The sequence below is a fragment of the Semicossyphus pulcher genome, unplaced genomic scaffold (genome assembly GCF_022749685.1).
Source record: "Semicossyphus pulcher isolate SPU_LCO1_2020_fin unplaced genomic scaffold, fSemPul1.0.p SCAF_18, whole genome shotgun sequence".
Taxonomy (NCBI): domain Eukaryota; kingdom Metazoa; phylum Chordata; class Actinopteri; order Labriformes; family Labridae; genus Semicossyphus; species Semicossyphus pulcher.
Window position 1 is genome coordinate 16,220,930 of NW_027211691.1, and position 13,841 is coordinate 16,234,770.

The 13,841-nt window shown below is 44.2% G+C and overlaps 1 protein-coding gene across 1 annotated transcript; it reads left to right on the plus strand.

Annotated features, from left to right (window-relative positions):
• Positions 1-1,202: 1,202 nt before the first annotated feature.
• csrnp1b (cysteine-serine-rich nuclear protein 1b) lies at positions 1,203-13,686 on the plus strand. Its single transcript, XM_069667454.1, has 5 exons — positions 1,203-1,396; positions 7,790-7,982; positions 9,807-10,066; positions 10,174-10,470; positions 10,577-13,686. The coding sequence occupies exons 2-5, from the start codon at positions 7,808-7,810 to the stop codon at positions 11,558-11,560; spliced, it is 1,716 nt and encodes a 571-aa protein (XP_069523555.1). The 5' UTR covers positions 1,203-1,396; positions 7,790-7,807; the 3' UTR covers positions 11,561-13,686.
• Positions 13,687-13,841: the final 155 nt, after the last annotated feature.

The following is a 13,841-nucleotide window of genomic DNA, read 5'->3' on the forward strand; positions in this document are numbered from 1 at the left end:
TTTATGGCTTTCTTAAATTAGCCAAATTAACAACAGAATTTTGGTATTTCAGAGCAGTACCTTTCTGGAGCCTCCAGCTGTAGCAACTCCTCTCCGCCAAGGACGAAACGTCTCCTAAAATAAAACATGTCAAATGTACACGTTGTTCCAGATAAAACACATTGATAAGAGAGCTTAAGAGGTGCTGGTTTGCTGATTTTAGCGTGCCAAGTGAGATATTTCCCCCTAGCTTAGCATAAGCTAAGCTAAGCGGCTGCTAACGTAGCCGTATATTTCACGGACATAATTGAGAGAGGAATCGATTTTCTTATGTAACTCTCAGCAAGAAAGCAAAGAGGTTGGCTAATTCCCCAAAGACTACTGTTTCCTTTAAGGAAAAATAAAAGAATCAACCTGAAATGTGTACAGTTTAATTGCAGAGAGAAAACATGCTCGAGGATGCTCAAACTCCCAAAAATGGTAGCTGAGGTAAGAAATCTTGACTTAATATCCACTTATTATCGTCTATTTTGCCAAACCTCGAGTAAACTGCCTTGTCACTGTGATTTAAAACAATTTATGGTCACGAAGTTAGTCTCAGCATGTCGAAACAACTCAGCTGATGTTGAGTGTTTGTTATAGTAAAGGCAGTTGTTTCCCTTGAAACACTACTTCACTTTTGTGTTCCATAAAAACGATACTGAGTCACAATTTCATGCAGCTTAGTCAGTGTTTTCCTTTAACTGGAAATACGCCACACCACACAGCGTTACAGCACCGCCCACGTCATTATCAGAGATGATGGTGGACTATCTGTGTAGTGATGATACAACTTCTACACTATCTATCTATCTATCTATCTATCTATCTAATATTTATTTGTAGGCTATAAAGAAAACATTTGTCCCTATACAAATAAACAGTGCATGTCCTTATATGGGCCTTTAATATACATAAAAAACAACCTTTTTAAAAGCTCATTTAATATGTATTAATATGTGTTTTAATTGTTTTTTTTTTTAATACAATCGATGACCATACCATATGTAGCCTATATTTTGTCATGCAGGTAGTAGGGGCAGAGTGAGTGAGGAGGACAGGCAGGAAGCGGCGTGGGCAGCCTCCCTGTGTCACCGCCTGCGTCAGACCAGAGACGCCAGGAGGGAGTTTTCCACTGACGAAAAAGGCTGCGCTTCTCGGCAGTCTGCTACAGACAAGGGAAGCGCTTCAGCTGGTACGGAGCCTCCGTACGGCGGACACACACAGACAATAGCGACCGAGAGCTGTGGAGCCTGAATGCGGGGTTAAAACGCTGGTATTTCTTCGTGCCATTTTGGATTACTTCCACTATTATCCCCCCGGCTGTTAAACCCAGCGATATTTTGTCACTAATGGTGATCGGATACGCGAATTTGTGGTGAGTAGAAACAGAATGGAGAGTTCGCTGTTGGCTTATTGAACAGCGTATTTAATGTGTTTAACCTGAGAGCAGGAGGGAAGACAAATAGTTTAAATGTCTTTTTCCCTGCTGTGTCATTTAAGTGGTGTTTTGTAGTGTTAGAAGATGTTGTCACCGCTGTGTTGGCTGGATTTCTTTTACACTTTGCGTTCAGTCGTTTAACTCAGCGCTTTATTGTAAATATTTACACGTTTGAATAATTGCTAAAGTGAGTTTTAACAAACTGGTCGCGTTCACACAGGGGATTTAAATATGATAACTGCGACGAATTAAAGTGATTTGTTGATTTGGGCGAGATTCCAACAATCCGCTTCATTCACTTATTGATTTCTGTATCGATTACTGAATATTCAGGTGGTTTAAAAGCTTCCGATCTCGCACCAGAAGTGTTTTACCACTTTACATTACAGTGTGTTTTCTACTGTGGATTAATTTTCTGTGAACTGTTGATGAGGTCGGCTTTGTGTATTGGAGTTGTTCTTGTTCACCTCAGCGGTGTTGGTGCGCCTCTTGTAACTCGAGCGACTCCTGAAGGCACTACATGTGAGCACACACACATACATACACACACACACAGCTGACAGACAGGGGCTGCTGTCATTAGAATTAGCATTAATCACGAGGAATGATCGGGTCAACTCGTGGCCTCGCGATGTTCACGTTTTGGTCAGATTTAATGATTGATCGTTGATTTGAAACCTCGCGCGGATCTTTAACAATTTAGGCTTTAAAGACAGGTGTGGAGCCCTTTCATTGTTTGAGCATTTTACTCTTACAGTCACATTTCTATTTCCTGCTTATAACCACTAAATGTGAGGCTTTGAATGATTAATTTCCGAGTGATTTCTGTTCCCAATCAGACGCTGTTATTAATGCATTTTTCAGAATATAATCCGAGGCTTTTATTTTTATAGAGCCTCAGACTCAATCTGTTTTTGATGAAGCGACTGAATCCATTCAATCGTCTCTAGCGCGACCTCACCCGGATCCTTTTTGGAATCATGTTTTCTGGAATTAGGCTACAGAGAGCTGAATGATCCTTTGTTTACAGAGAGGGAATACAGCAGCAGTGTATGCTGTGCTTTTCATGTGGCATGCCTTTCCCAGGAATGTGCAGTGGTATTGAATAACTCTTTTTCTCCATTTTTAAACCACAAATTTTAATTTTAACTCTAATTTTAAACTCTGATGCCTCTCTCAGCAAATAAAAACTAACCAGTTTGTTGCATTTTCCTAAACTTATCTATAGGCAACAAGAGCTTTATGCAATATATAGTGGAATTTCAGCCATTCTTGACTCTACCATCATATGATCCTGTACTCGGCTAACCTTGCTCTTCCTGCAGCTGTCAGACAGCACAGATAATCTGGACAGCCACTTCCTGTGTACTGCAGTCAGTGTATGTTTCACAACCTCAGGAAGCTCACACACACTTTCAGTATCTGTCTCCCCAGCTGGAGGAGAGGGAGGCAGCAGCAGCAGCAGTGCAGGGTTCAGACAAGGTTGTCTGTGCCTGCTTCATTTTGGTCACGCAGGACAGCCCCCACGCTTTTGTGCCTTGAGACTTGAGAGGGGAGGGGGTGTGTGTGTGTGTGTGTGTGTGTGCAGGGAGTCTGCTGACGGTCTCCCACACAGCAGTGGAGAAGTGAGCTCCCATCTGCTTTGTCCTCTCCCAGCATTCCTCACTGCAAGTGTCCCAGACTGGAGCACGACCCCTGAACCCACAACCACCTCCTTCCTCCCTTCCTCCACACACGCCTAAAGCTGCATGTTATGCAAAGGAATTCTTCTCCTGAGAGTTTCTCAACACGCTGCACAGTTACTGATGCATGCTAATCAGTCAGAGCTGCATGTTTTTGTATCTCTCTTCCTAGCCTTCCTTTTTGGTTTACAAATTGAGTAAACTAAGCTAAATAAGAAAGTACACAGTCTGAGTCCTGCAGGCAACACCTGGCGATTCAAGTCTGGCCTGCGTAGCAGATTAATGACAGCTGAGGGCATGTGAGGTCCATGTGCAAGCTAATACCCTGTCAGGTGTGGCTAGCAAAGGTAGCTTGCTCGGCCACCTCCTGGGAGCAGGACGTTCCAGTGGTTAGCAGTAGAAAACACATCTGGGTTAGATAGAGCTTGTGTTCTTCTCCTGCTATTACAGCAAGAGTGGCGCTGCCAGAATGGAATTCCTGCGGCCTGGAGACATGACATTATTTATTTGTTTTGTACAATTCCTCCCACTACCTCTCCTTTTTGGAATCAGTGTGCACACGGGTCGAGGCAGAGGAACAGAATGTTTCTGTGGCACAGTCACACAGAGCGAGCTGTGGAACAACAGGCTCATAGAGGAGAAAGCAGCAGCAGCAGCTCTCCCAGCTTTGTTCCAGCAGGTGGAGCGCTTCGGAGTAACAACTGAAGAAATGAGCCAGTGTTTTCCCCCAGCCGTCACCTTGATGGCTCTGATCAATTACCTCCGTCTTCTCCGTGACAGAGCTGGAAGTGAGAGGTGCAGCACCATGAAGCCTGCAGGGGAGGGGGACGGCCTGCCCAGACACGCTTCCACACACGCGGGAAGACTCCCAGGCTCATCATTATCACATTTTATGAGCACTCAACTCAGTCAGTCAGTCATTCAGACACTGCACAGGGTTGTCAGTGTGTCGTGTAAACGCTCTCTGCTGGCTGAGTTTAGTGTGACTTGTGGCTCCCTCCCACACTGTTATCAGCTGCAAAGGGGCTGGACAGGCACTGCACGGGGGCAAAGTCAACTGTGACTTGTCCTGTTGGGCTGCAGGGCAGATGGGGGCAGTTTAAACAGGCTGCTGGGTGATGACTAGACATATGCAGGGATGCTTATGAGCATTTATATCCCTTTAGGCATTTCAAGATTTAGATTTTCTTGGACATACTAATTCAAATCCCCCCCGTAAAACATATATCAGCCTTTCTCTTGATCAACAACTGAAAAGACACAGTTAGATAGCCCTTACAACAGCTAATATTAGCATTCAAGCACTTAATAGCTAACATTACTGTTTATCGTGTTACAGGATAAGAAAGAAAAGCATAAACTCCTAGCTAATGATGTATGGTAGCTAAAGGTAAAGTTAGCTGTAAGGTAGCTAAAGGTAAAGTAAGCTGTAAGGTAGCTAAAGGTAAAGTAAGCTGTAAAGTAGCTAAAGGTCAAGTGAGCTGTAAGGAAGCTTAAGGTAAAGTAAGCTGTAAAGTAGCTAAAGGTAAAGTTAGCTGTAAGGTAGCTAAAGGTAAAGTTAGCTAGAAATTGGCTGAATACTAACATTAGCTGTTGCAACTTAGCTTTGAGTTACAAATATGGCCTCAGTAATGTTAATAGCGTGCATCTGAATGTTCTTGGAGTGATAGTTGTAACTTTTTAACATTTGTTTGAATAATTTAAAATTATTTCATAAGAGATTGAGTAGCTTTCTGCAGATAATATAGGAATGAATTGGCAATCTGAAGTCATCCTAACAGCCTGTAGCTGAATGTATCAAGATAATCTTATTCGACTGACATAGTTATGCATCTGACTTGAGCTGTGTAGTGCTTCTGGTGACAAATCTCCTCGCCAGAGATTTATCTTCCCAACTCCGTGACAACTGGCTGGGGAGCACCTCGGCGGATGCGTCCTTTATCTGCCTGCCTGTGTGCGGTTGATGGAATGACAGTGATGCATAATTTAGCGTGCGTTGAAAACATGCTGTGCTCCCTCCCTGGCTGTCCGATCACATCCATTCTCCGTTTAGAGGCAGGCATTAACAGGCACTGCTTTCTGAATTCTCCCGTTATCTTTTTTCTTCACATCCCTCCAATTTTTTTTTTTGTTATTGCAAATGAGTCATCACTTGATTGTTGCCTTTTTTACCACAGTCCCTTGCCCCATGAGCTCTCCCTGCTCTCTTGGCCTCGTTCTGTGGGTGCAGCGGCTGAGCAGGCTGAAAAGCTCCAGATTGACTACAAGCCGTCCCCCCTTTGCTAGGATTAACCTCTCGCCATTGTTTCTGCCCGTTGAACAGGATTAACAAATCAATGTGTCAGGTAGACTGCAGTCAAGAGACAATGACCCAGTTCTGACACCACCGGGCCCCCCTCCACCTCTCTTCCTTCTCCTCCCACTTCTGCCTCACTGCAGCTTTTAATTAAAAAGACTTTGCTTAGCTGGCGCTCTGCACTCCCTCGAGGATGCCTCGCAGCTTTGTTTTCATTTTTTTTATACAGGGGAGTGGGGGCAAAAATGTAAGGTGAACCCATGTGTGCTCCTCTTTTTTGGTGTGTGTTTTTTAGCACACACTTGTTGTCTGATCAGTTAACACATAGCAACTGCAGATCCAGGTGTTTCTAAATTGTTTCAACCCAAATCCCATGATGTGATAGTATTAGTAACTGTGAAAGCGATTTGGAGATTACTTTCTCATCGGGTCAGCACGCTGGTGTGGTCACTGTGTAAAAGGAAGCCTTTTTGCTTGTTGCAGAGAACGTGTAAAGCATGCTTGACCTATTGCAAGGTGATTCATTCATCATATGTGCACTGGGGACAACAATATCTGACGGCAGCAATAACAATAACCGCGTATACAGCTGCAACAAAGGTGCTGCCTCCTGCCCTTGACTCTGACTCCTCTTTTATCCTTGTCAAAAGGCACCACTGGTTTTGCATAATTGCTCCCTGTTGCATGCAAAAAAATGACCTCCTTCCTTATGTACCTGCTCAGTTTTCCTTTTTTCTGTTCCTCAAGTGCTGACTCTTGCATAACATCCCGGCATGCAGCGAAGACATGGAGTTAAAGTTCCTCCAAAGCTTTAGGAGGATCTCTTACGCATGGCGTTTCCTTGCCATTGACTCTTTTAGCTAGTGGTGACAAATTAGCTTGTTGGCAGGACAGCGTGGTGTCTGTGTCTGAGCCGTGTCTGCTCGAATGATTGATACGGCTGAGGCGTACATTTAAGTAATTTAAAGATCTGCAATCATCTGCAAAATCTAGAGGAACTAAGAGGGCAAAAGTGACTGTCCTTGTAAACATTTTTGCTAAATTATAGGCGCTACAAAGCAAATATTTGGATGAACACAAGCTAAGAATAACCCAAAAACTGAAGTGCGTCCATTACACGCTCGAGCTTCAGCAGCTGTAAGTGATTTGGCTGCGATTGCGCCGACCGTAAACAGTCTGATGGTGAAATGATCTTTTTATGGGGAAAGTAAAAGCCTCCTTTCCCATTCCACATCATCGGAGGGAGTGTCTGCGCTGGACCTGAGCCCAGTCATGTCTTCCCTCTCCCCTCGCTTCCTTCCTCCCTCCCTCCACCCCTCTGTCCCTCCTTGTTTTAGTTGAGACCATGACCCATCTTTTCGAGCAGTTGCGTCGCCTTGCGCCTCCCAGAAGTTGTGGAGAGTATTGTCTGTTGTTTGTCAGAGCTTTGTGACGCATTAATGTCCCATAACTGTAAAACCCACGAGCAGTAAACCTTCCTGCTCATCCAACATTTTTCATGTCGGGGGGTTTTTGCTTTTCCTGGAACAAGCTGAAGAAACGGGATAAGTTATGAGAGTATTATTCACTGACTTGTACAGATTTAAAGATATCAATAAAGGTTATACATGGAGGAGGCAGCACTGATATTAAGCAGTTTTTTAGAGATGACGGGTAAATGACACTCCTTTTTTCCTCATGAACTGGAGATCATTTTTTTCTCCTCTTTCTGTCTGCCTGCCTGTCTGTCTCTCTCAAAGGATTGATTGTTTTTATCGCTGAACCAGCAGCCCCTCTCACGGGAGCTCTGAGAACACATGCAGGACTTGGATATGAAAACATCTATCAACTATGCATGGCTGTACATTTACTACAACGGCTATATTAAACAGCATACGTTGCGAATTACCCTGGTTTTGGATCGCATATTTGACTCGTGAAGGCTGCCTAAATGGAATGATTGAAATTAAATGTCTGTGTCTACATGCTTTGGTCCCTTCTGTGCGCAGCCCCTTCTCTCTAATCAATGCATTTGCTGAGCTGATGGGATCTGGAAGAGGGCGAAGGGTCCAGTAATTGTTGACTTATGTGAATAGGCCTGATTGATTGCTTCCTGTGCCGTGGCTTATTTCCACTCTCAGCTGAGTGCAGCACGAGATTTGGTTGCCTACGGTCTCACATGGCCGAGCACAGGACTCACTTGTACCGACAACACTGTAAAATCCTGTGTGTATAAGAACTTCCATGCAACACAGATCACCTGTTTCAATTGGTACTGTTTTAGGTTATATGACCAGAAATGTGGCTTTTATAACAAAAAATAAGTGTGAATCATTTGCTAATAACCCCTCTGTATGCTCTTTTTTTTTGCAGATTGTTCGCGCTAACGCCATGAGTGGGCTTCTCAAGAGGAAGTTTGAGGAGGTGGATGAGGACCCCTGCTACTCCTCGCCCTCCTCCCTCTCCTCCGCCTGCTCGGGCTGGGACTCGGAGGGGGAGAGCTGCTACTCTGACACCCTCGATTCCACTCCCAGCAACCCCAGCTCCCCGGCAACACATTTCAACAGTGAGTGTCCTCTTCCTGAGACGATAGATCATAGAAAGAGCTGATGGTACATGCTTTTTAACGCACTCCCTCGCCTTGTCTTTACTGCTCTGCAGAGGGCTCCAATAACAAACCCATAAAAATGGAGGAGAGTTAAGGAATTTAGGCAGCTGGCAGGGCATGAAACATTTCACAGAAATGATTTCAGACTTCTGCAATGAATACCCCGTTTGATTTCATGCCCTAAAGCTGAGAAATGGCTAATCTCGTTATGCAGTGGCTGCTCACCTTGGCTGGGTCTCCACCTTCGTCCCTAAGCCTTGCAGACAGAAATAAGCACCACCTTTCCGTTTACAGATGTGTGTCGAGCAGGTTCAGGGTGTTTCTGTCTGGACCTGGGGTGCGTCTCATGGCCTTTAGAGGACCGGTCGGGTTGGAGAGGGATTGTAGGGGGAGAAGGGCAAACAGTTGTGAGGTTTCCAGGATGGTGGGGCGGCGAGCCAGGAGGAGAAAAGCATGGCAAGTTGCCAAGGCTGGGAACACACAGAGCCTTGTCTGAAGCCTGGGCATGCACCCAGCACAGGTGCTGAAAGAGGCTGGGTGAAGGGATACAAAAAGAGGGGGGTTGGCCTATCAAGAAAAGAAGGCAGATTGAGTAGATCAGTGTAAATCTGGTGTTTGTGTTGGACGTAAAGTTGCATGCCATTGTGAGGAAAAGAGAGCAAAGCTATCCCATTTAGAGGCAGCAGAGAGGGTGTCATTTGTCTCCTGCAGGTGTCATAAGCCTGACTGGATTTGATGGATATGGAGCTGAAACTGGCAGTTTGTTTCATCTCTATTACCCCCAGAGGCAGATTAGACAACATAGTGTGGCTATTGTTTGTAGCATTGGAGTAAAAGGTTGCTTTTCCTTCATCTGAGCCTCAATTATCACAGCAAATACACCGATTTCCTTGTTTGACTCCTGTAACTTTCACTGGCAGCTGTTCAAGGTGTGTCCCGAGAAAGTGCCAAAGCTGGAAAAATGGGATCTTCAAGGAATTCCCCAACATCTGTGGAGTATTATTGTCCTTTTCTGTCAACACTGGGCTCTGGTAGCTTTAAACGAGGAAAAAGTTGTCTTAAAGTGAGGCTCAAAAGTTGTGTTAAATATTCCTGGGAAGAGGAAGTGGAATTTATAATAAAGCAGGAATAATTGTTGGCCTTGTTCCCACATATGGTTCCACTTTAATTCCCATATGGTTTTATTGTATTAGTCTGGGTACAGAAAGATGTCTGGGTGAATGTTTTAGCAGAGAAACGACCTTTAACTTCTGTGAGTTACTGGACCCTTTGTGGGGATTTGCAGCTTCCAGAGAAAAACAGGGTGGGCAGGTTTTTTTTATTCCTGTCCTGAGAGCCGCACTTCCGCCCAAAGACTCCTCCGGAAGCCCTGAGCTACTCACCAGTTTGTGTGATCCTGGCAGTTCTGCTTCCTCCGCTGTGTCGGCCACCAAAGGGGAAATTCCTGAGCTGGGTGGTTTGTGTCGCGCAGTAGGACACGAAACGAGGCTGAGGGAATTCTTGGCGGTTAAGGTTTCACTTTACAGGATGTAAATGTGTTGGACTCCTGTTAGCAGCGTCTTTTAATTGGGTACATGATAAGGCTTGGTTGAAGAGTAGGGCAATGAATCAGAGGGGTGTCCTTTTACAGTCTGTGCAGCAGGGTTGGAAGACCTTAAACTGTGGAGAATTATACCATCTAGTGGCATATGAATGCAATTGAGGCGATTCTAAAGATTGCACCAATACCCTGTTTAAAACAACAATCTCCTCATTCTAAATCTCCTCTTTCTTCATCCACAGCAACATCCATCCTTAAGAAATCCAAGAGGGCACGACGGGGCAACGTGACCTTCGACCAGGTGACAGTGTTCTTCTTCCCTCGGTGCCAAGGCTTCACCAGTGTTCCCAGTCGAGGAGGATGCACTCTAGGAATGATGCAGCGCCACAGCGTCCTCCGAACTTACACGCTCGCTGAGTTTGCCGTGGAGCAACGGCTCCTACGGCAGGAAAAGCTCCTCAACAGACTCAGGGAGGAGAAGCTGGAGGCTCTCAAACTGAAGGTGAGCAAAGTTGCGCCAAAGTGTGTTGGATAATTTGTGAAAATCTTGAAATGATGAGGCACAAATTCCATGCAACAATAACTCATTTGATGCCCTTTTCTCTCCAGCTGACCAAGAATGGAACTCAAGAGAACGAGGAAGCAGAGCGCCTAACGGTGGACGACATCCCCGAGCAGGATATCGACATCAGCGGGGCCAACTTGGATGAGGGCTCCTTCCTCCAGCCTTTCCCGCCCAAACGGCGCTATGCTCTTCTCAAAGAAGCCGGTGTGAAGAAGATTGACAAGGAGGAGAAGAGGCAGCTGCACGACCTAAGGATCTCCAGGGAGAACTGCGGTTGCGACTGTCAAGGCTTCTGCGAGCCTGAGACGTGTAGCTGCCACCTGGCGGGAATCAAATGTCAGGTAAGAGATGAGAAGAGGTTCAACAAGAAAGCATTCACAGACAGGTGTCTTTTCTTTTTTATCCATATTTCACTGGAATTTAAAAACTTCTTTCTGCTTCTCACAGATGGATCATTCCTCTTTCCCATGCGGCTGCACCAAGGATGGCTGTGGAAACATCGAGGGTCGCATCGAGTTCAACTCCACCAGGGTACAGACGCATTACATCCACACCATCATGAAGCTGGAGCTGGAGAAGAGGCTTGAGGAGCAGTCAAGCACTGAGGAGGAGGAGGAGGACAACATGACAGGGGCCAACACCTTACCAGCAGTGCCCTCTTTTCCCTTTAGCTCCGAACACGCCGCAGCCGGGGAGAACAGCTGCAGCAGCGACATGACAGACTCAGACTCATCAGGTCAGAGCGAGTACTCGGAGGTGGGCGAGGGCTTGTGTGAGAATCGAACCCAGCTGGATGTCGACGAGAAAGGCTTGAGCCGCATTCTCAGTTTCAGCGACTCAGAGAACTGTTCGAGAAGTAGCAGAGACGGGGAACATAGAGACATTTCCTGCTTAGATCAACGGCAAGAACAGCAGCAGCAGCCATCTACAGAGGCCTTTAGTAGCTTCAGCATGGTGGATTTCGCGGACGAGAATGACAATATAGACGCTGCATTGTTGGACGATCACATGGACAATCGAGCAATGGCCATCTCAGAACTTTTAGACGAGAACGCCAACCAGGGAAACGCCCTTTTTCATAGCAGTAATGTCCCACGCACGCCGTCACCCACCGTCGACCGCTCTGCAAGCTACAACATGGACCTTAGCCTCTCATCGGAGTCCGACTTGGAGTTCTTCGACGGATTCCCCTGCTTGGGACCCAGCTCGCTCTACAACTCCCTCAAGGAGTACGAACACATGGACAACTTCTTTCAGTTCCAGCTGCCTAGTTACCCAAGTCTCCCTCCGGTGAGCGACCCAGGGACCTGCCTCCTGGAGTCGCTCATCGGCCTTTCAGAATCCGTCCCAGAACCCCCCGCCACATTTACGGACAATCAGCTGTTGGAGGAAGCCATGAAATTGTCTGTGATGGAGTCTGTGAAAGTTTGACAAAAATGTGCAAAAAAAAAAAGGAGAGGGGTTTTTTGGAGAACATGCACATAAGAAGTTGAGGAAGCTGTGATTTCCCTCTTGCCTAAATAAATGTTCAAATTCCAGACTTGCCTTCAAAACGTTAGCAAAGCAGTGTGGGATTATTGCTGTGTGAGATGGCAGCTATTGTTAAAAGTGAAGATATAAATTTGACCAGGCCCGTTTAAAACCAATGATGGCTCTCAATTCCTAAGAAAGCTCTTTTAACCAAACCAAGATCACCAACCTTTATGCTAAACAGGAATCAACCCTATCCAGGGGCCAGGTTGGGAATCTCAACACAGCGGAATGTGCACCTCAGGGATTTTTTTCTAGCTTTCTAGCTTTTGGAGGCAATGTTTGGTGACCATTGCTGTGATGGCCTTCTTATGAAAACCCAACATAGACCCGCTCATGAATCTAGCGGACTCTTTCTCCTCCAAGGGTCTTATATGGTACAAAAAAATCCCTCTTTAAAAAAGCTCCTCGATCAGCACTTTATCTGTGAAAAATAGTTATGTATGAATAGGCATTGTTTTGGTTGTATGGGATCGATTCAACAGTTCAACGCTAAATTATGGAGTTCCTTATTTATGAGCTGGGTAACAGGTAATAACGCTCAAACCATCAAAAGCTGTAGCTGTGTTGTCTTTATTACTCTTGTTTTAAATTATTTCCTTTTATGATTTTATTTTATTTATTTCAGATAAAGCCTACTTTCACTCAAGAAGCACTGTGGTTTGATATTTTCACCTGAAAGTGCAATCTTCCTTCCTTCTTTTCCATATCACATCAAGGCGATGATACAGGAAACGGGACCACAAGTCCATCAGAAAGTATTTAATATCTTTACTCTTATACATTAACTTTTTTTTTCTTTCGGTAAATTATTATGTCATCATTTCATTTAGTTATTTAATTTAAGACATTTTGGCAATAAAAATGGGGTGTTGTGAAGTTTACTGGATGTGCCTGCTTATCAGGGGGAGCCATGCCTGCCGACGGCGTGCGCACAGTGCTTCCATTTAAGCTTTTGGGACTGAAAACTGTGGAATCTCCCGAATCACTGAAACTAAATGATGGGTCTATTGTATCGCTGCCTATAATGTAACCATAGAAAATTACACTAATATTTTGTAACTAATTTATGTAGGTTGGAAAAAGAATTCTAATCACTGACAAATTGAATATTTTATTAAGAGAGTAAAATGAGTAATTTTCAATCTGGGACAACCTTTGTAATATATGAATTATAGAGAAATGTCTACTTATGAAGGTAATTACTCTCTAGCATTCAGAGGTATTTTTCATAGGCAGTCTTATGGTTTGATATCTTCATGAAATGCCACTAAAACTAAGTAAATTGCAAAGATCAATTTGATTGTATTCTGAATTTTTTGGAAGTCTGTGACTCGGGTTACACTATGTTATAAAACACACATGTAAAAGGGTTTTTGTGGATAAAAACTGCATATATTATACAGTTTTTATCACACATAAAACCCTGAAAATTGAAGAGTTGCCTCATTAATTCTAGAACAAGACCTATCAAAGGTGATGTCGCCTGTGTGAACAGTTGAGGACACTAGAGAGTTGATGTACATATCTCACCCTTTCTACAGCTGTTTCTGCAGCCTTTCTGGACCCTTTAGAAATTATGCATGCAGGTCCTGTTTGTTAAAACTTGTTCTGATTAATTGTATACTTTGAAAAGTGCAGCGTGCACATCAGAAATGTATTATTCGCTTTTTGCCTTTTTGATTACGTTGAAATCCATCCGATACATGTTCTTATGCCATGAAGAGGGCACTGATTTCTGCAAGCAAGCGTTTGTTTCTCTTGTACAAAAACATCAATTCTCATGAAGAAATGGCAACAGTGAGTGTTTATCAATGTAATGTATTACAGTACAGCTTTTTTAAATTTTATTTTCAAAGAACGTGTCTTACTTTTTTGCCTTTTGTGTTGTACATATTTCTGCTTGAATGGTCCTGCAGAGCAAACAAAGCTGCTTTATTTTTTACATATTCACACTTTAACCTGCTGTTCAAAAACAGTTTCTTTCATCTAAGCCATTTTGACAGCCTGTCCCTCCAAATAATAATAAAAAAAAACATTTTCTAAATGCTTGACTCTGTTGTTTGTGAAAGTGAACTTTTCATAGCTGATAAGCAAGTATGCCCACACAGTTCCTTTGATTTATCTTAAGCATATTTTGCATCGTCTGGGCTTCCTTACTGGAAATTTTTCAATGGGTTTA